Source organism: Micromys minutus, assembly GCF_963924665.1.
Source record: "Micromys minutus genome assembly, chromosome: 1".
NCBI classification, from domain to species: Eukaryota; Metazoa; Chordata; class Mammalia; order Rodentia; family Muridae; genus Micromys; species Micromys minutus.
Window position 1 is genome coordinate 107,220,139 of NC_137969.1, and position 20,387 is coordinate 107,240,525.

Consider the following 20,387-nt stretch of genomic DNA (forward strand, 5'->3'; position numbering starts at 1 on the left):
ATGCCCACAGACAGACCAACTCTATATATACAATTCCTCATTGAGACTCTTCCTAAGTGATCTTAGATTTCAAGTTGACAAAACTAATCGTCACAGGTAGTAGCTGAAATAATTCCAAAAATTTCAACTAGAACAGAGGAAAAGGAACAGTTAATTAGTAGTCAGTTGTTGGATAACTCATGCAGGTTTGTTGCTAGAAGGCTCTTTAGATGTACACCAGGATCCTCATATTCCATAATAAAATAATAAGTTTTCTTTCTTTTTGGCTATCTGTATCCCAGGAGTGGACAGCTTATATGGTCCTTGGAATGCTCTTGGATAATATAAAACAGCAGGCAATTATTAAGGTGAGCAAGATTCAATCCCTAATACAGTGTTTTAACCAAAATGGTCCAAAGATAATACTTTTCCCATTTGTTGTGCAATGTGTTGTGATGGAGATGGGCATCTTCCCAGTGGTGATGCAGGCTAGAATTTGCTTCCCTTAGCCCACAGACTATCTCAGAATTTATCTCATCTGTAACTAGTGATGGTTCCTTACTTTGTTCTTCTTAATTGTGTGTTTTCAAGGATCTTGCTGTAGACAAGTATAAAAGGGCAAAGACACAAATATCCGTTTCTTGGAGAACTGAAAGGATCATAGCCCTATATTCCTACATATCTCACTTTTTTCTTACCTGCATCCACCTACCCACTAAGACATAACTAACTTAAATGAAGAAGGTTTTATTCTGGTGCATAATTTGGAAGCATGGTCCACCTTGGCAGCTGGGCAGCTCACATCAGGAAGGAGACTGGGTGAAATGCTGGTACTCAGCTGTTTTTCCACATATGTCAGGATGCTGCTTGCAATTAGGGGTATTCGTGTCTCTCAGTTAATCCCTTCTGGAAACATCACTCACCCACTACAAGATATGTATAATCAATGCCTTTTGTGTTTCTTAATCTACTCAAACTAGTAATCAAAATTAATAATGACAAGTTCCATGTCATCTGGTCTAATTGGGCAGTCACTCACACTGCCAGAACACTTTTGTGAGGATGAAAGTAATCTAGCAATGATAGGAATAAGAGTCCAAATTAAGTCTTCCATTTTTATCTCATAGGGTCCAAAGATGTGTCCAAAGGTCTGGGTCTTCCATTTGTTTTCATTGGTCAATCTGGTGTGTGTGTGTGTGTGTATGTGTGTGTGTGTGTGTGTGTGTGTGTGTGTGTGTGTTTATACCATGCTGTTTTTTATTATGATAGCTCCATAGTATAACCTCAAGAGAGATGGTGAGACCTTCCACAGTGCTTTTATTATTCAAGTTTGTTTTAGCAATGCTGGTATTATTTATTTGTTTGTTTATTTATTTCTTTGTGTTTTCATATGAAGCTGAAAATTGTCCTTTCAAGATCTGTGAAGAATTTTGTGTTGGAATTTTGATGGGTATAATATTGAATCTGTAGATTGCTTTTGGTAAGATGGACACTTTTACTATGTTAACTCTACTGATCTTGCCATCTTCTGACATCTACTTTTGTCTTAAAGTTTTTATCATATAAATCATTAGTTTGCTTGGTTAGAATTAACCTAAGATATTTTCTATTATTTGAGGTTATTGTGGAAAATGTTGTTTCCCTGATTTTTTTTCTCCAACCATTTGTCATTTATATATAGGAAGGTTAGTTAAGGTTGTGTGAGTTAATTTTTAATCTATCTACTTTGCTGAAAGTATTTATCAGCTGTAAGAGTTCCCTGGTAAAAATTTTTGGGTCACTTGTGTATACTATGATATCATTTGAAAATAAAGATACTTTGACTTCATCCTTTTAAATTTGTAATCCCCAATCTACTTCATTTGTGTTGTTAATTTGTTAGTATGAAATATTTCATTTTTAAATAACTTGCCTCTTAGAAGTGTTCTATAAGTTTGGATTCATTGTGTATTAATTTTCATCCAGTTCTAGAAGGTCTTTAAATTCTTTCCAAATTTCTGTCTTGACTCATTTTTCATTTAGTATTGAGTTGTCAGTGTCCATGAGTTTGTAAGCTCTTTATTGTTTTTGTTGTTGGTGATACCCAGCTTAAATCATGGTCATCAGATAGGATACAGGGCATTATCTCAGTTTCCTTTTATCAGTTGAGACTTGCTTTGTGTCCAAGTGTGTGGTTAATTTTGGAGTAAGTTCAATGAGGTACTAATAAGAAAGTACATTCTTTTCTGTTTGAGTGAAATGTTCTGTAAATATGTTAGGTACATGTGGTTTATAACATCTGTTGGCTCCAGCATTTCTCTGCTTAGTTTTTGTCTGAATGGCTTGTCTGTTGATGATAGCTGGGCCTTAAAATCACCTACTATCAGGTCAATATGTAATTTAGACTGTGTTAGTGTTTCTTTTATGAGCTTGGGTACACCTGGGTTTGATGTGTAGATGCTAATAATTATAATATCTTCTTGACAGACTTTTTCTTTGATGAGTATATAGCGTACTTCCCTATCTCTTCTGATTAGTCCTGGTTTAAAGTCTACTTTGTCACATATTAAAATGGCTACCTCAGCTTGATTCCTAGGTCTATTTGCTTGAAATGTCTTCTCTCCAATCTTTTACCTCGGGGCGGGGGGGATATCTATCCTTGATGCTAAGGTATATTTCTTGGATACAAGAGAGGGATGGATCCTGTTCTCACATCTATTCTCCTAGTCGATATTGTTTTTATGGGGCAGTTGACACCAATGATATTGAGAGGTATCAGTGAGAAGTGTTTGTTGAATCCTGTTATTTTGCTTTTGTGATGTGTTTTTCCTCTTTTGATTTGCTGGTCTGGGATTACTCACTCCTTGTGTTTTCTTGGTGCAGTTAATCTCTTTAGTTTGAAGTTTTCTTTTTAGCACCTTTTGTAGGTCTGGATTTGCAGATAGATACTGCTTTAATTTGGTTTTATCTCAGAATATTTTCTCTATATATCTATTGTGATTGAAAGTTTGGTTGGCTATATAGTAGCCTGAACTATAGCTGTAGTCTCTAAGGTTCTGTAGAACAAGTGTTTACACTCTTCTGGCTTTTAGAGTTTCCAGTGAGAAGTTGAATTATAATTCTAAAATAGGTCTGCCTTTATATGTTACTTTGTCTTTTCCTCTTGCAGCTTATAATATTCTTTCTTTGTTATGTGTGTTTAGTATTTTATTATGTGCTGAAGGGACTTTTTTTTCTGGTTTAGTCTATTTTGTGTTCTATATGCTTCTTCTACTTTAATAGACATCACTTTAGGTTAGGAAATTGTTCTATGATTTTGTTAAAAATATTTTTGTGTCCTGTGTGTCTTCTCCTTCCTCTATTTACACTATTTTTAGACTTTTCCATAGTGTCTAAGATTTCCTGGATGTTTTGTGCCAGGATTTTTTTTTTTTAGACTTAACATTTTCTTTGAAAAAGGTAGTCGTTTCTTCTATTAAGTCTTCAATGCCCGAGAGTCTCTCTTCCATCTCTTGTATTCTATTGGTGAGATTTGCCTCTGAGGTTCCTGGTTAAGTTCATAAATTTTTTCATTTCCATATTTCCCTTAGTTTGGGTTTTCATTATTGAGTTCCTTTCCAGTTTCAGGTCTTAAAGTATTTAATTCATCTCCTTCTGCTGTGTGCGTTTTCAGAGATTACTTTAAGGGGCATATTAATTTCCTCTATATGGTAAGGACTTCTATTACATTCATCAAGGCTATTGTAAGGTCCCATTCCTGTGCTTCAGCTATGTTCTGATACTCAGGGAATGTGGTGGTCATGTTACTGGGCTCTAGTGGAGACATATTGTCCTGGCTGTTGTTGATTATGTTTTTATACTGGAGTTTAGGCATCTGCATTTGGGAAGACTGTAATTCTAGGTACTGATATCTAGTCTTTGTGGAGTGGTATATTGTCCCTCAGTTTCTGTTGCTCTCTCTGGCTCTTAGAAGAGGGACTGTGTGTTGCATGGTAGGAAATTTTCCTGGGATTGGCGTGGCCACTTGGGTTCCCAGGTTTTAAAATGTGCTTCTAGATTAGGAGCTGATGGGTATAAATGGGGATGAGTTAGGAGCGAGGCACTGAGGGAGTCTACAGGAAGGAGGAAAGCAGGGCATTCCACCATGATCTGCTTCATCTCTTGGGAATGAGACAGAGAGCGAGGAGAGGTCAAGTGCAGCAGGTGCTGGAGATCTGGAGAGGAGGCTGGAGGGTTAGACTTAGAAGAGCAGAGGGAGAGGTGAAGCTCTGTAGTCAGTCTAGCTGCTGGAGTCTTCTCTGGCTGGAGTGTCAAGAGTCATTTATTTAACTTAAACGAGCAGATCAGAATAAAGAAATTAAAGAAAAAATTTCTAATAATGGCAACCTTGAGAGTCTTAAGACTGCTGCATCTACACCTTAAATAATGTTTATTAAAAAAAATTCAGATAGTTTCACTGTGAGTTGTGCCAACTGACTTTCTTCCTTTCTTACAGATGTGAATGGTACCGTTAAGAACATAAACGGTTGTTATTCAAGAGTCTTTATGGAGACACAATGTTCACATGCCTCACCAAGTTCCTAGTAAAAAGTGTACTGATCACAAAGGTTATGTTTCTGCTTCTTCTTTTTTTTTTTTTTTTTTTTGCGTGTTTAACTTTATGTTAAGTAGAGTGATTGTCAAGACAGGGTGACAATGATGACGTTTACCTCTACTTTGCATTGTCATTCCTCTGCATCCATAGGAGTGCTGGTTACACCTGTGGGTCGTGAAGTCTAAGGATGCTTTCTCCCTCGTGTAAGATGGTGTATGTCAGCGTACACCCCCAGCATCCTTTAAATCATCTTTATATTACTTACTGTGACTAATTCCATGTAGATGCTCTATAAATATCCATCATATTGTATGGCTTAGGGAATGATGACAAGAAAAATGGCAGTGTGTGCTCAGCACAGATACTATTTATTTTCTGAATATTTTCTCCCCACAGTTAGTTGAAGCCTCAGATAAAAAAATCCACAGGCACAGAGGAATCAATGTTGTATTCCAATTCAACAAACATGTCGTTCAAGCTTCTTAAAAGACTGCAGACCAGAGCACAAGAGTTCAGGAAAAAGTATTATTTTAATATTTATAGAGTTTGTGGATTTAATTCAAAGGTACTACATGCTTGGCTGAATATAGTATGTGGTGATTTAAACATTATTCATAGACATGAGTGTGATACTCAGTTTGTTCTGTCTCTTTGTGCACATGTTTCAGACACTCTACCATTTTGTGAGATTGGCAACTGTCACTATGGGAACACTGTCTCTCAAAAGAATCCCAGGATGGATAATAAAACATTGTGCTGCCCATGTGTGGCTTTATTGAAATAACACTCTATAAAGATTGGGGCATATCCTAGTTGACAGTGCATTGTTAAATAAACAATTTTATTTGATGCATCCCTCTAATGGAGATTATCTGAAATGAGCAGATAAGACAGAGACGCAAACTCTATATGCCTTTCCAAGGTCATACTGGAATAGCTGCTGACTTGACTGGTATTGATTCTACAATGACTTCCTTGCCTGCTACCTCAGATATCAGGCCTGAGGATACCTAAGTTCTTGAACAAAGAGAAACCCAAAGTTGTCTTCGGCAAAATTCAAAAGGGATGGCAAATGAAGATGCTAAGAAGTCCCCAGGACAAATCAGAACTGTTTCCAGCTGCTGGATCTCAGTGGGAAAGGCCTCTCATGATTCTAGAGGATGTATTTGTCACTGAACAATGTGTACACCTCACTTGCTTTGTACCAAGAACTCACCAAGATACAAAAGACAGAAGTATTGTCCCAGAACAACCACTGCTCTGCCCTATAGGAGCCGAGAATAATCTACTATCAAAGATAGACCTCTGCCGGGCATTTCTGTATAGAATGGTAAGTGTGAACTTGAGAGACAGAGTGAAGATCAAGAACTGAGCTTTGGTTGGGGGATTGACCTATGGCATGACACAAGAGAAACAAGAAGACATTCACCAATAGCCATAAAGAGCAATGGAACATAGAATATGGCATATACAAATACCAATAGGCTAGTGGGGTGTGTGTGTGTGTGTGTGTGTTGACTCCAAGGAACTAGGAGAAGTCCAATTTGGGTGAACTGTAAAATCTAATCTCCTTACCAGCAATTCTGAGCCTGATTTGTTTGTTTGACAGAGTTTCAGGTACCTGGCCTTGGATTTATTATATAACTGAAGTTGACATTGTGGTCCTAGGGATAGAACCCTGGGTTTGTGCATACCAGACAAGCTGTCTTCAAACTAAGCTACAACCCCAGTCCAAGAGTGGAAGCAAACCATTGAGCCTCCAGTTAGCAATAGACCTCACTATCCAAATGAGCCGCAGACACAGGCAATATGCATTTTTATTTTAACAGTTTATGTGTAGGGGCCGTAAATGATGGAGCAGAGGTCTCAAAGCAGACCTTGGTTGTGTAGAGGCTTCGAAAACTGTTGTCTGTCGAAGAATAAAGTAGAGATCAGGAGAAACGTGGAAAAAATGGATGGACCAGATCTTCAGAATGTAAACTTGGCTGGATGTAGGTAGTTAAGGGTGGGGGAGGGGAGACCCAAGGAATAATTCCAGTAAGATGAATGCAGCAGGCTCCTGAGCTCAGAGAGCCTGTGGGTAAGAGTGGAAGACAGGGTCCGGCAGCCCCCTTAGCTCCCCCTACTCTTCCCCTAATCAGTTTTTCTCCTTCAACACGAAGAATGAGTTTAGACATTTAGACATTTAGACTTTAGACATTTCTGTTACTTTGTTTTCCAGGGAAAAGCTTAGCCATGGCAGCTCACATGAGGGACAGCAACACCCCGCCCCCCCCCCCCCCCCCCCGCCTCTCCCGCTTTACATTACTTTGACCACTAGATACAGATTGCTTAAATGATGTAGCTTCAAAGGCACTGCTTTATTCTTAAACAGCAAAGAATTAAAACATGAGAAACACAGAATATTAAATCGTGTGATATTTACATACATATATATTTACATCTATGCATTTCGTCATGAAGTACTTATCTGTAGGCATAGCCAGGGTCAGAAATGAAAATGGGAGAATTTCTTTTGGCACAAAGGTAATTCAGGTAAGCTGGCAGGGACTTCCGAATCTAAGACCTTGAACTAGTGCTGGCAGCTATTCTGAAGCTACCCCGTTTTAGTAAATTCAGCCTTTAATTCACTCAACTATAAATCCATCTCCCACTGTTCACAGAACCAGCCCTAAACCCAGGGCAGAAGTCTTTACAAGCAGAGACATGGTCACTTTTTAAAGCCCGAGAGACACATTAAGACTGTCACTACTGGAGAGCATGAAACATTTTGTGAAATGTATTTTTTTAAATGGAGTATTAGAATATGTTGTCTTCTTGGTTGTAATACATGTCTGACTCCACAAGCTCCAAACCTGCATCGGAGGAGTTCCGGTTCATCCGGGCCACATCACGTTCGCTCTTCTTCCTCTTTAGTGGCTCTCCTTCCTGCACATAAGAGGTCTCCAAAGCAGGGGTGCTCACAGCTGGAAGGCCTTTTGTAAATGGAACCTCCACCCTGCCCGGTTCCGCTTCACCTGAAGGGCTAGCTGTGGGCAGAAGCCGGTCACTCCGTAGCCTTTTTCTTATTTCCTCCTTTTTTGTCTGAAAAGTAATATTAAAGAATGAAAAGAGCCTGGTGACTTTGATTTGTATGTGTTCTGTTCATATTTCTTGTCACAGTCACTTTCGCTTTTTTTGTTTGACTACTAAGTCTTGGAACAGAGAGTTGCTGGGGAACCCATGTTGAAAGAGACAGACATTGGGCTTTCCCTCATAGACTTTGCAGTCTGGTCCTTGCTCCCAGGGCTGCCAAGCAGAGAGGTAGAGGTGAAGAACACCGGGCTAAAGCTACGTTCCGGAGGAAGGGCGGGCTTCCGGTCGTGGGTTCAGGTGACCAAAACTACAGGAGCTGATCTGGTGGTCCTCAGAACCCACTCTTAGCTCAATACCCACCCCTGCCCTGGTTTTCTTCCTTCCTCTAACTTCAGTGGTAAATTCCTCAAACTTGACTTAATTCAGAATAATGAATAGTATTTATTTACGTCATATAAATAACAAATTTCAACAGAGTTCATGATGCTGCTTCATTCCCACACAGCTCAAAAGTAACTTTTGAGAAGGGGGGGCATGGGGAAACCAAGTGTCCAGTGCAAGAAGCACACGGGTCATTGAAATGCAGAATATCCGCGCATGCATTCTCAGGCTGCTGATAGGCAAGGTCTGGCGCATGCTCATTCGAGCCGGAAGTTGGCGCCTCAAAATCAGTACCCGTGGCTCATACCTTTCGGCGCTCCTCTGCAGCCTGCATCTTTTCCTCTATGTCTTGGATCGTGAAATCCTTCACCTCCCTTTTCACCTTAAGCTTTTTCAGTCTGGCCGGTGGCTTTCTCAGTGGCTTTTCTGCAGTGCCCACCTGGAGGAAGACATTTTGCTTTTTATGGAGAAGTGATTTACTGCCTTGGCCCGGAAAAGAAACGGAAGCCAGAAAGAGTTTAGAATGCACATCTCAAAATATAAACTTTCAACTGGCAGATAAATTCAAAAAAACTTGAAATTTGTTAATGTCAGATTATTTTATTATTATTACTGCTATTACTAATATATATGTGCATGTGCGTGTGCGTGTGCGTGTTTGTACAAGGGCATGAATATGTCACTGCATGTGGATGGAGGTCAGATGACAACTTTGTGGGATCAAATTCCCTTTAGGCATCTGTACCTTTTACCTGCTGAGACATAGATATCTTGGTGGCCCAGTCACAGAAGTGTCAATGGTGAAATGTATTTCATGCCTTAAAAACACCAGGCTATTAGGACAAAGGCCGAGAATGTGCTCCATGAAGCCAGATGGCAGAGGACTCGGGAGAGAGATCTCAAGGCTGAAAACTAAACAAAAAATGGGGGCAGGGGTGTGAAAATCTAGCTCAGTGTAAGAAATTCAGATTGACTGATTAATCTATAACCTTCAATAACCAGCAATTGATTTCACAATATTCCATGTGTTACAAATTATTTTCACTTGGCTAGAAATTAGCTTTTATTCTTTCTGATCTTTTGCTGGAGAAGGTTCATTCACTGTTATTGATTAACTGTTATTGAGCAGCAACTCTTTGCTGGGCTTTGCTGTTGGTGTTTGACAACAGTAAAAAAAAATTCCCATTTTTATATGAATGAATACTTTTTCATCAGTTCAGAACAGTTTTAGCAACTTCCTAGTTACTTATCTCGCTCTGAAAAGCAAAATTATAATAATATGCAAAGTTTTAATTTGCATCCAAAAATACAGCAAATATAGCATGTGTTTACAGTGGAAAATTAAAGCAATACAGGAACACCCTCCTAGACTCCCCTCAACCACCCCAATCTGACCCTTCAATAGAAACCTGGCTTTTAAATCTTTCGATCCCTACCTTCATTCCCCTCGCCCCATGTATGTATGTGTGTGTGTGTGTATGTGTGTGTGCAGTTACACACATCCTATAGTACATAGATGAAGGTCTGAGGTTAACCTCAGATGGCTGGCCTTGCCCTCTGCTGTGCTTCAGAGACGAACACTTAGTTACTATGACTTAGGCTGGCCCTAGAGATGTGTGGAATCCACCCGTGTCCACTTTCTGTTTAACTGTTGGAGAACTGGGATTATGTAGGCATGAATGACCACGCCCAGCTTTACGTGGGCTCTGGGGAGCCAAACTCAGGTCCTCAGGGATTGTTTTCCCTGCTGAACCATCTCCACAGCTCCTCCTTTTAAAGAGTGTGTTCTGTCTTTATGGATATTCTTTGTAATGTCACACACACACATATGTAATATACATATATATGGCAATAGGGCTCCTATTCTGAATCCATCTATCTATCAAAAACTTTGCAAAGGATAGAGAGATTATCCAGTCAGTAATATACTTGCTTCACAGTTCTGAGGACCAAAGTTTGACACCCCCCCCAATCCAAATAGAAAACAAGACAGGATGGCATGCATTTGTAATCCCAGCAATGAGGATGTGGTAAAGAGCATATATATGCAAGCATGTATATATGCATGACATCTGCAATACTAAGATCTAAATATGATCACACCTTACACACTGCCCATGTTTGCTTCCTTCATTTAATACGGACATCTTCCTAGGTCAGTGTATATAGATTTATTACGAGTGGGGGAGATTGTAATGAACTCCAAGTCTTCACTATAAAATGAATCAATATATTGTTCTGGGTAATCTCTATAGGGATTTTTTTTTAAAGACACCAGAGCTATTGATATTTACAAATGTCTATGAAGCACGCTGCTGAGAATTGAACTCAGGCCCTCTGGATGAGCAACCACTGCTCTCAGACAACAAGCCAACCTTGCGGCCCCATCCCAGAAAGTCTTTAAGAAGGAGAACTCACTCAACTCGTGGCTCTTTACAATCATTAGGATGGTTTTATGTAGTATGAGGATTTTTCACTCTGTGAAAACTGAGACATTCGGTAAAACAAGTTCCCTCCGGCCCTCAGTTTATGTTATTTTTATGAATCTGGTTCTTAAGCTTCCTGCTGGCAAATGCTACTTGCTGGAAAGAGGGGCATACTTGCTCTGGAGGCTCAAACTAGAGATATTTTGAAATTTACACGAAACCTTTATTTTGGATGTTTGCTCGCAGAAGGAGGGGGGAGGGAGGGAGAGAGGGGGAGAGAGAGCGGGAGCGAGAGCGAGAGCGAGAGAGAGAGAGAGAGAGAGAGAGAGAGAGAGAGAGAGAGAGAGAGAGAGAAGAGAGAGAGAGAGAGAGAGAGAGAGAGCCTATCTCAACCTCACCGCTGCCCAGAGACTGTGAGCCGGGTCGGTGTGCCGCCACCCACTCCGAACACAGAATATCCAGTTATGGATAAAAAAGAGCTGGTTCAGGAGGCCAAGCTGGCCGAGCAGGCAGAGCGGTGCAATGACATGGCAGCCCGCATGAAGCCTGTCACTGAGCAAGGATCTGAGCTATCTAATAAAAACATTGTAGGAGCCTGTAGGTCATCTTGGAGGTTCATCCCAAGCATTGAGCAGAAGACGGAAGGTGCTGAGAAAAAGCAGCAGATGCTCCAGAATTCAGAGAGAAGATGGAGACAGTGCTGGGGGACATCTGCAATGGTATACTGTTTCTTTTGGAAAAGTTCTTGATCCCCAATGCTTTGCAACCAGAAAGCAAAGTCTTCTATTTGAAAACGTAGGGTGACTATTACCGTTACCTGGCTGAGGTTCCTGCTGGTGATGACAAGAAAGGAATTGTGGCCCAGTCATGTAGGGAGCTGCTCTGTGCCGTGCCCCAAAGATGGCGCAGACCTCCGCCCCCCACCTTCCCGATGGTGAGCCTCCCTGTAATAAACAACTCCTTATCTGGACGCACTTGTCTGGCTCCTTAACTTCCGCATGGTTACAACCTATCGGCATTGCCTACGTGGCGGCTTATGGTTTGCCAGTCTAGAGTATTTAGCCTGCTCCCTTCCCTCCCCCGGGGGCGGAGACCAAGGCAGAAACAGAAGCAGAAGCTTGTTCAAGGATCCTGAATAAACTGCTCGAAGATCTTCCCCAGGTCGTGCCTTCCTTGCTGGTCGAGGTGGGCGCGACAACTGGTGCCGGAACCCGGGAATCTCGGCTCAAGATCAGAACTTCTTGTAGTCAGGGCAGCGCTGGAAAGTTCCCAAGGTAAGGTGGGACAATAAGGACCTCGGAGAAAAGCAGCAATAAAGTTCCCAGGGTAAGTTGGGACGATGGAGGAAAGCGGCAGTAAGGGCTCGGTAGCTAGCAAGGAAGTTTGCAACAGTAGCAAACCGAAAGTGAAAGGGCTCTCTCTGGGCAGGAACAAACCGAAAGTGAAAGAGCTCTCTCGGCAGCAGCAAACCGAAAGTAAAAGATTTAGGATGTGAACTTCTCAGTTTCATCCATTTTTTCTGGCTCTTCAAGAGCTACTCTTATCAAAGAAAAACCTCAAAATGAAGAAGAGCACCCTAGAAAGGTTTTTGAATGAGTGCGATACCATTGCACCTTGGTTTGCAGTCTCAGGAAACCTAACAGTGGCGTGCTGGGATAAGTTAGGGAAAGATCTGGATTTCGCTTGGGACCAAGGGATGTTAAAGCCCGGAGTCCGGCCTGTGTGAAGGCTGGTGCGTAGTTACCTTAAGGATCAGAAGTGCCATCAGCAAGCGCTAGAGAAGGGGGGGGGGGTTGCCCTAGAAATGTTACAATTAAAAAAAAAAAATCTAAAAAGACAGAAAGTGAAACAGAAAAGAAAGTGCAGGAGGAGGCGGAGTAAGGAGTTTCCAAGGGAAAGGACAATGGGTATTCTAACAATATAAAACATGGCTAACTAAGTACATGATAATCTAAGCCAAAGGGGAGGATTGAAGTTGTAATATCCAGCAGAACTAGGTGCAATACCACAGTAGATGGGAGTCTGCAGAGATTCCTTTCTGAAGCTCTAGTGCTAACTCCCTGCCTGGATTCACACACAGCAGGATAATCTTATAATGACAGGACACAGGAACACAGAGACACACACCCTTAACAGGAAAGTCTCAAGTCCTTAATTAGGGCTACAGCACAGCACCTCTACTGCTTTCTGTGCTGCTTCTGGGGTCGGTTAGCATTTAATAAAAACCCACTCTCTCCTAACAGAGACTGTAGGACTACAAAAACACTCTTAAGACCAATACAAAAATGAAATACATTAGCTGCTCCTTGCCTTAATAGACTGCCACTGCCTTTGGGGTCAGATGGATCCACCACGATGGGCTCAGTACCTTTGATTTCACATTGGAAAAAGGACAGCCCTGACCTGATTCCTGCCATGACGTGAGGCAGGATGTGCACATGAGGTGTCCACAGGGTTCAATCTTCACATCCTTATCATTCTCAGCACATATCTCACATAGTTGAAATGTGGAGCCCATTTTACAGTACAGTTTATATTGTTCCTGGGTGACTTTAATATGATCTTGAGGAGTTGGTTCACATAAACCTGTCAGGTCAGAATTTTGATTTTGTCCGTCAGGAAACAAATAGAAGCCTTCCCTGAAGCCATCAATCAGTGCTTGGAAGATTTGCTAAGAGACAAGGGCTTTAATGAGTTTTCTGAAACTTGACAAAAGATTATGAAAAATATGGGGTGCTTTCCTGGTAAAGGAATAGGGAAGTACCTCCAAGGAAGAGTAAGTCCTGTCATTACCCAAAAGAGACATAAAAATCAGGGCCTGGGTTTTCCTAGGGGCCACTGAGGAAGGCATTCCCGTTACCTGGAAGACAGAGGAGCCAGTGTGGGTTCATTCCTCAGTGGCCACTTGCCTCTGAAAAGCTGAGGCAGCAAAAATTTTAGTACAAGAGCAGCTGGCAATGAATCATATAAGGCCATCAGTGTCTCCATGGAATACTCCAATATTTGTTATCAAAAAGAAATCAGGAAAATGGAGATTGTTGCATGATCTGCGAGCCATTAATTAACAGATACAGATCATGGGCCCAGTATAACGTGGGCTGCCGCTTTTATCCTCCTTGCTGGCTTACTGGTCTGTAATAGTAATAGATATAAAAGACTTTTTTCTCTATACCTCTCGTCCCTAAGGACAGTGAGAGGTTTGCTTTCACTGTCCCATCATGTAACCGAGGTATGAATGACTGGTCCTCCCCCAAGGTATGGCCTATAGCCCTATAATGTGTCAACTGTTCATGGGCAATGCCATTGCACCCACCACTAAAAAGCAAATTCCCTGCTTTGAGATGTGTTCATTACATGGATAACATTCTGTTAACTGTTAAGGATGAAGGCCTGCTAGATACCGCATATGGAGAATTAGTAAAATTATTAGAAGACAAAGGTTTGTTCATTGCCCCTGAGAAGGTCCAAAAGGGCGACCTAGTAAATTACCTGGGAGCAAGAGTGAATCCATATGCTGTCATTCCCCAAAAGGTGGAGATAAGAAAGGATAATCTTAAAACGCTTAATGATTTTCAGAAATTATTGGGAGATATCAACTGGATTAAGTGTTATTTAAAATTACCAAATTATGAATTAAAGCCATTGTATAATATTTTGGCTGGAGATTTGGCTCTAGATTCTCCCAGGCAATTGACTGCTGAAGCAAGGGAAGCTTTAAGGAAAGTTGAAAAGGAGTTACAAAATGCTACCTTAAATTGATGGAAAGAGAGTGCAGATATTAAGATCTTCATATTAGCCACTTATTTGCAACCTATAGGGCTGTTATGGCAGGATGGCCCTCTACTTTGGATATATCCAAAAACTTCCCCAGCTAAGTCAGTAGAGCACTACCCTACATCTGTCGCAGAGTTGGCTCAGAGTGGAGTTCAACAATGCATACAATTTTTTTGGCACAACTCCTGCCTCCATTATAGTGCCTTATACCAGCCAGCAAGTAAAAGTCCTATGTGGCACTGTGGATGACTGGACCATTCTTCGTTGTGGATTCCCAGGAGAAATGGATAACCACTATTCAAAACATCCATTATTGATATTTTTCAAGGAACATCCGGCAGTTTTTCCAAAGGTTACCTCCACTGTTCCCATTAGTGGAGCCCCTAATATCTTTACTGATGGCTCTAAGACAGGCTGTGGGTCCTACATGATAGAACAAAAGAGCCCATGTGATACCAATATCACCCAGGTTCTCTGCAAGTTGTTGAGTGTAAGATTGTAATAGAAGTGTTCAAAAATTGTTCCTTTCCTTTTAATTTAATTTCAGATTCAGCCTATGTTGTTAATGCTGTTAAAATATTGGAAGTGGCTGGGCCGATTAAACCTAGCAGCACAGTGAGTGCCCTCTTGCAGGAATTACAAAATTTGATTTGGCATAGGGATCAGAAATTTTTTTTCAGCATGTTAGAGCGCATACTGGACTGCCCGGACCACTGAGTGTAAGAAATGATAAAGTAGATAAATGTACCCGGAGGGAGTTTGTTTTTCTTAGCTCATCTCTTGATCAGGCACGACAGTTTCATCAACAATTTTATGTATTATCCAGGACTTTACAGCAGAAATTTAAGTTATCTAGAGCTGATGCTTGCCAAATCGTCTTAGAATGTCAACAAAGTATTACCTTCCATCACCCTCCTGGGATCGGAGTCAATCCCAGAGGTCTCTTGCCGCTCAAAGTATGGCAAATGGACGTCACTCATATTTCTAGTTTTGGAACTCTAAAATATGTTCATGTTTCTGTACATACCTGCTCAGGTATCATTCATAGTACACCCATAAGTGGAGAAAAGGCACGTAACGTCATTGGACACTGTCTAGAAGCCGGGCTGCCTGGGGAAAGCCCCAACACTTAAAAACTGATAATGGCCCAGCGTACACTGCCCATTCTTTCAAATCCTTTTGTAAACAAATGGATATACAGTTAAGCCATAGCCTGTCTTATCCCCAAGGACAAAGTATCGTTGAGTGAGCTCATCGCATGTTGAAAGAGTGTCTAATAAAACAAAAGGGGGGACTAGGCCATGGCAGGTCACCCAAGGAAGAACTATCCTTAGCCCTTTTTACCCTGAATTTTTAAATTTTGGTTGATGATGGCCTCTCTGCTGCTGACCGACATCAGCGCCAAGGAGGAGGCTTGAAGGGTTATGTCAAATGGAAAGATGTGATTACAGGTTTGTGGCACGGGCCAGACCCTGTGTTGGCGTGGGCGAGAGGGTCTGTTTGTGTGTTTCCCCAGGACCGACAAGATCCACTGTGGGTTCCCGAGAGACTAACCAGGAGGTGCAACAAGAATGAAGATGCTACTGTGGCTGATGCTACTCAGTGTGAACCAACTGCAGACTCAAGTGGAGCCCCAATGGGGGGTTCTGTCTGTATTCCTGAGACCCATGCCGATACGTCATGATGCTAAGTTGTTCCCTTGTCTTTTTAGTTCCAATAAAACCTTTGATGTGCCATATTTACCATTAGATAGAGATATAGCCAGCATTAGAGAAAGCAGAAATATAGCTTTGCTTGGAAGCCTATGCTTTGTCCTTGAAAATAATATAACTCAGGAGAATGATTCTTGTATAAGGCTATATTCTCAAAATGCAACCTGGAATTATTATGATTTGAATGATTATTGTGATTCAGGTATTACCTCCTAGATTTCGGGTTGGTGGCCAAAGGGAGAATGGCTTTATGGAAGTGCACCTCCACAACCCAAATGGGCACCACACTGTTACAGTCAAGACTGGGGACAGTTGTGGCCTTGGAATGTCAGGTGTTTCAAAGGTTCTTGGCATGCTCTGATAGTACCTGTTTTTACACGCAATGCTGGGATGCAGAAGAGTTTAGTATTGCTGTGGTTGCTCGCATGCCCAGATGGGTGCCTGTTCCTGTGGATGCACCTCATGCTATGACCTTGTTTAGGCAGAAGAGGGATTTTGACATTACTGCAGCTATTATTACTGCCATATCTCTTGCCGCTGTGGGAGCTACTGCTGCAGCTATTGCCATGAGCCAATCTGTGCAGACCACAGCCCATGCCTTAAATAATTTATCATCTAATGTTGCTCAGGTTCTTGATGTACAAGCAAGTGTTAGTGCCCAACTTAAGGGAGGATTGATGGTGGTCAATCAAAGGATTGACCTTGTGCAAGAACAAATTGATACTTTGTGGCAGTTGGCCCAATTGGGATGCCAATGGAAATATTCTAGCTTGTGCATTACTAGCATTCAGTATGAAAACTTTACAAGAGCTGCAAATTTGTCTAAACAAATGTCTAAGTATCTCCTAGGAAATGGGACTGGCAAGTTTGATTCCCTGATGGACCAGCTCCGCATAGCCATTGTGAGCTTGAATTCCACCAGCGTAGACGCCTCCCTCTCAGAAGGACTGTCATCCTGGATCGTTTCTGCTATGAACCATCTGAAGGAGTGGGTGGGAATGGGGTCTCTTTTGGTTCTCTTATTGTGGTAGCCTTTGTATGCCTCTGGTGCTTATGCAGATTAAGGTTTACCCAACATCGCCATGCAGCCATGGTAGTCCAGGCATTTGCAGCCATTGAGGCTGGACAGTCCCCACAGGCTTGGCTGACGGTCTTGCAAGACAAATACCGGCCTCGGCACACTTGGCATAAAACGTCGTCCCTGAGCTTTGAAGTGACCCTGCCCAGTGACGGGCACCTTCCCTTTCACCTAAGACAGGAGACGTGAGGACGACACGGTTATCCAGAGACGGGTACAATAAAGGGATGATCCTAAGACAGGGGGTGTCGCCGTGCTCAGCTTATGCTATTAAGGCCAGCCTAATAAAAAGGGGAAACTGTAGGGAGCTGCGCTGTGCTGCGCCCCAAAGATGGCGCTGACCTCCGTCCCCTACCTTCCCAATGTCGAGCGCTCCCTGTGATAAACAACTCCTTATTTGGACGCACTTGCCTGGCTCCTTAACTTCCACATGGTTACAACCTATCTGCATTGCCCACATGGCAGCTTATGGTTTGCCATTCTAGAGTATTTAGCCTGCTTCCTTCCCTCCCCCGGGGGCGGAGTCCAAGGCAGAAACAGAAGCAGAAGCTTATTCAAGGATCCTGAATAAACTGCTTGAAGAAGATCTTCCCAGGGTCATGTCTTCCTTGCTGGTCGAGGTGGGGAACTACACAGTCACAGCAAGTGAACCGAGAAGCATTTGAAATCAGCCAAAAGGAGATGCAGCTGACACCCCGTCAGACTGGGTCTGGCCCTCAACTTCTCTGTGTTCTACTATGAGATCCTGAACTCCCCAGAGAAAACCTGCTTTCTTGCAAAAACAGCTTTCCAAGAGGCCATTGCTGAACTTGATACATTAAGTGCAGAGGTGCACAAAGACCGCACGCTAACAATGCAGTTGCTGAGAGACAACTTGACCTTGTGGACATCGAAGGAGATGAAGCAGGAGAAGGAGAAAATTAACCAGCCTTCCAACCTTTGTCTGCCTCATTCTAAAATTTACACAGTAGACCATTTGTCATCCATGTTGTCCCACAGATAGTTTTTTTTTTGTTTGTATTTTATGATTTATGACAGGTTTATGTTACTTCTATTTGAATTTCTATATTTCCCATGTGGTTTTATGTTTTAATATTAGGGGAGTAGAGCCAGTTAACTTTAGGGAGTTACTCATTTTCATCTTGAGGTGGCCAATATGGGATGTGGAATTTTTATACAAGTTACACGTTTGGCACAGTACTTTTGGTACATTGTGGCTTCCGGAGGGCCAGTGTTAAAACTGCTTTCATGTCTAAGCAAAGAGAACTGCCTACATATTGGCGTGTGCTGGCAGGGAATAAACGGGATAATGGGTTCCAGTCCTGAGTGTAGCTTGTATGGGTACTGTAAGGCTTGGAGCACTTGTGAGGCTGGACACAAACATCCTGTGGATGTACACTAGGATTGTGTGTCTGTGTGCACACCCATGACCACAGCTCCAGAAGTGTCTTCAGACAAAGGTGGGACCCATTTACTCTGACAAGGGCAGAAATGGTTCACATTACATTATTTGTAAAGTTAACTGCTGTTTGCTTTCATTATTTCTGCTACACATTTTATTTGTATTGAAATGCTTTAGGTGATCTAAGAACAAATGTTAAAAGTAAAGATGCAGTAAAACAAGTTTCTTGGTGTCTGGGCTCCATGTGTATCAAGCACAGCGGGAAACAAAGTCTCATGTATTTAACTTCATTTTTTTAAGGTTTTGTTTTGGTTTGGTTTTACTTTTGTGATTTTTTTCCCTCTTGATACTTGCCTAACTTGCCTGTGCTGCAAAAATAGTTAACAGGGGGAATAACTTGAGATGACAGCTAGCTTATGAAATTTTCATGAACAATCCAAGCATAATTGTTAAGAACCCATGTATTAAAGTTCATGTAAGTGGAATAAAGGTTGTATGAATGGACTTTTCAAAAAGAACTTAAAAAAGAACGGAAGGAAGAAAGAAAGAAAGGAAGAAAGAAAAGAAAATGGCAACCCCCGAGCCAGTGAGGAAATGACAAGCCAGACATCACAGAGCAGTCTGAATCTTGACCAAAACTGTGAGCCAATAAAAGCTCAAAGAGCAGTTTGGGTTTTCCGATTGGGGAAGATGCTTCCTGTGATCATCCAAAAGCAATGCCTATGGTTTCACCGTCTGCCTCTCTGTGAGACGTGGACTCTACCTCTGAGGCCCTTGTTCTTTCTTGAGTTTGATATGTTATGCTGAAACCATCGCCACAGCAATCTGGCTTCAGGTGTAGCTCACTTTGTGGAGTGCTTGCCAAGCATGAATAAAGATCTTGGTTTCATCTCCGCTACTGTAGAAATCAGGCAAGGCAGTGCGTGGCTGTGATCCCAACTCTCAGAAGGTAGAAGCAGTGAGATCACCCTCGGCTAAACAGTGAGTTCAAGGCCAGCATGGGTGACACAAAATCTTGCTTCAAAACAGACAAAGCAGAGTAAAGAGACCCCTATAAAGAGATTTGTATTCTTTACAAATGAAATTCAGGCCGGCAGAATCTTTGAATCCGTGGCACTTACAGGTGATAATGATGTTCATGTCATGCACAGAGACGTCTGGACTAAAAAAAATCTCAAATACTTTGAAGTCTAGAAAAGCTATCAGTTAAATTTTGTTCACTGGGAATAGTATCAGAAGACTGACAACCCTAATCACAACATTAGGTGCTAAATGATGAATTGCATTTCGGGCCACGTTAACGTGTGCAGGTCTGTCTTACATCCGCCTCATGTCCCTTGGGACTTTCTGAATTAGCTCTTGACCTACAAACGAATCCACCTTGGTTATGCTTCCCAAAGGAGTGTCCTGCACAGAAGAGGCCAAAGCTCCCTGCAGCAGACATGGTCATCGCTGTTCTTTGGACTCCAACCCTCCGTGAGGGAGGTCACTGTGATCCCTGGCATATTATTTGAGTCCTAACTCATCCACCTTCCTCCATACTTCTCCACGAGGCCCAGCACATAATATTAGAGACACTGCTGCAATGTGAATTCATTAACTACGTCGAAGGTGACCCAGTCCAGAAACAGAGATGACAATAAACTTTGACCAGACAGGAGGAATTAGTAAATAATTCACCGAGTTTGTTAAAAGCTGCCAAGGTATGCTAAGAGATGCAGGAGTGTGAGTTTGAGATCAAAGCCACCTGAAGGGTAGTAGCGCCCATGAATGCATGAAAGCCAGGAACGTGTTGATGCAAAGGTACCACCGCACACACTGACCCAGTCACATACAACCTATGCACACTTACAGAGTGGTCACTTTCCAGTCTCATTATAATGCCTTAAAATACCTGGAAGATTGCTTTTCTGAGCTGATACTCAGCTTATTGGTTCCCTCTTCACGTGTGTGTGTGTGTGTGTGTGTGTGTGTGTGTGTGTATACA

At 42.0% G+C, this 20,387-nt stretch overlaps 1 protein-coding gene and 1 pseudogene across 2 annotated transcripts in view; one reads left to right on the forward strand and one right to left on the reverse strand.

Annotated features, from left to right (window-relative positions):
- Positions 1-7,351: 7,351 nt before the first annotated feature.
- The window catches only part of STMND1 (stathmin domain containing 1), a gene marked incomplete at both ends in the record, with an annotated part of 33,894 nt that continues 20,858 nt past the window's right edge, over positions 7,352-20,387 (reverse strand). Inside the window, 2 exons of the mRNA XM_080928682.1 lie at positions 7,352-7,636; positions 8,316-8,447. Of these exons, the coding sequence (XP_080784808.1) occupies positions 7,352-7,636; positions 8,316-8,447 (417 nt within the window). The remainder of the gene's footprint in view (positions 7,637-8,315; positions 8,448-20,387) is intronic.
- On the forward strand, positions 10,875-17,922 carry LOC308429756 (14-3-3 protein zeta/delta-like; annotated as a pseudogene). Its single transcript has 2 exons — positions 10,875-11,299; positions 17,635-17,922. The product of its transcript is annotated as a 14-3-3 protein zeta/delta-like (transcript).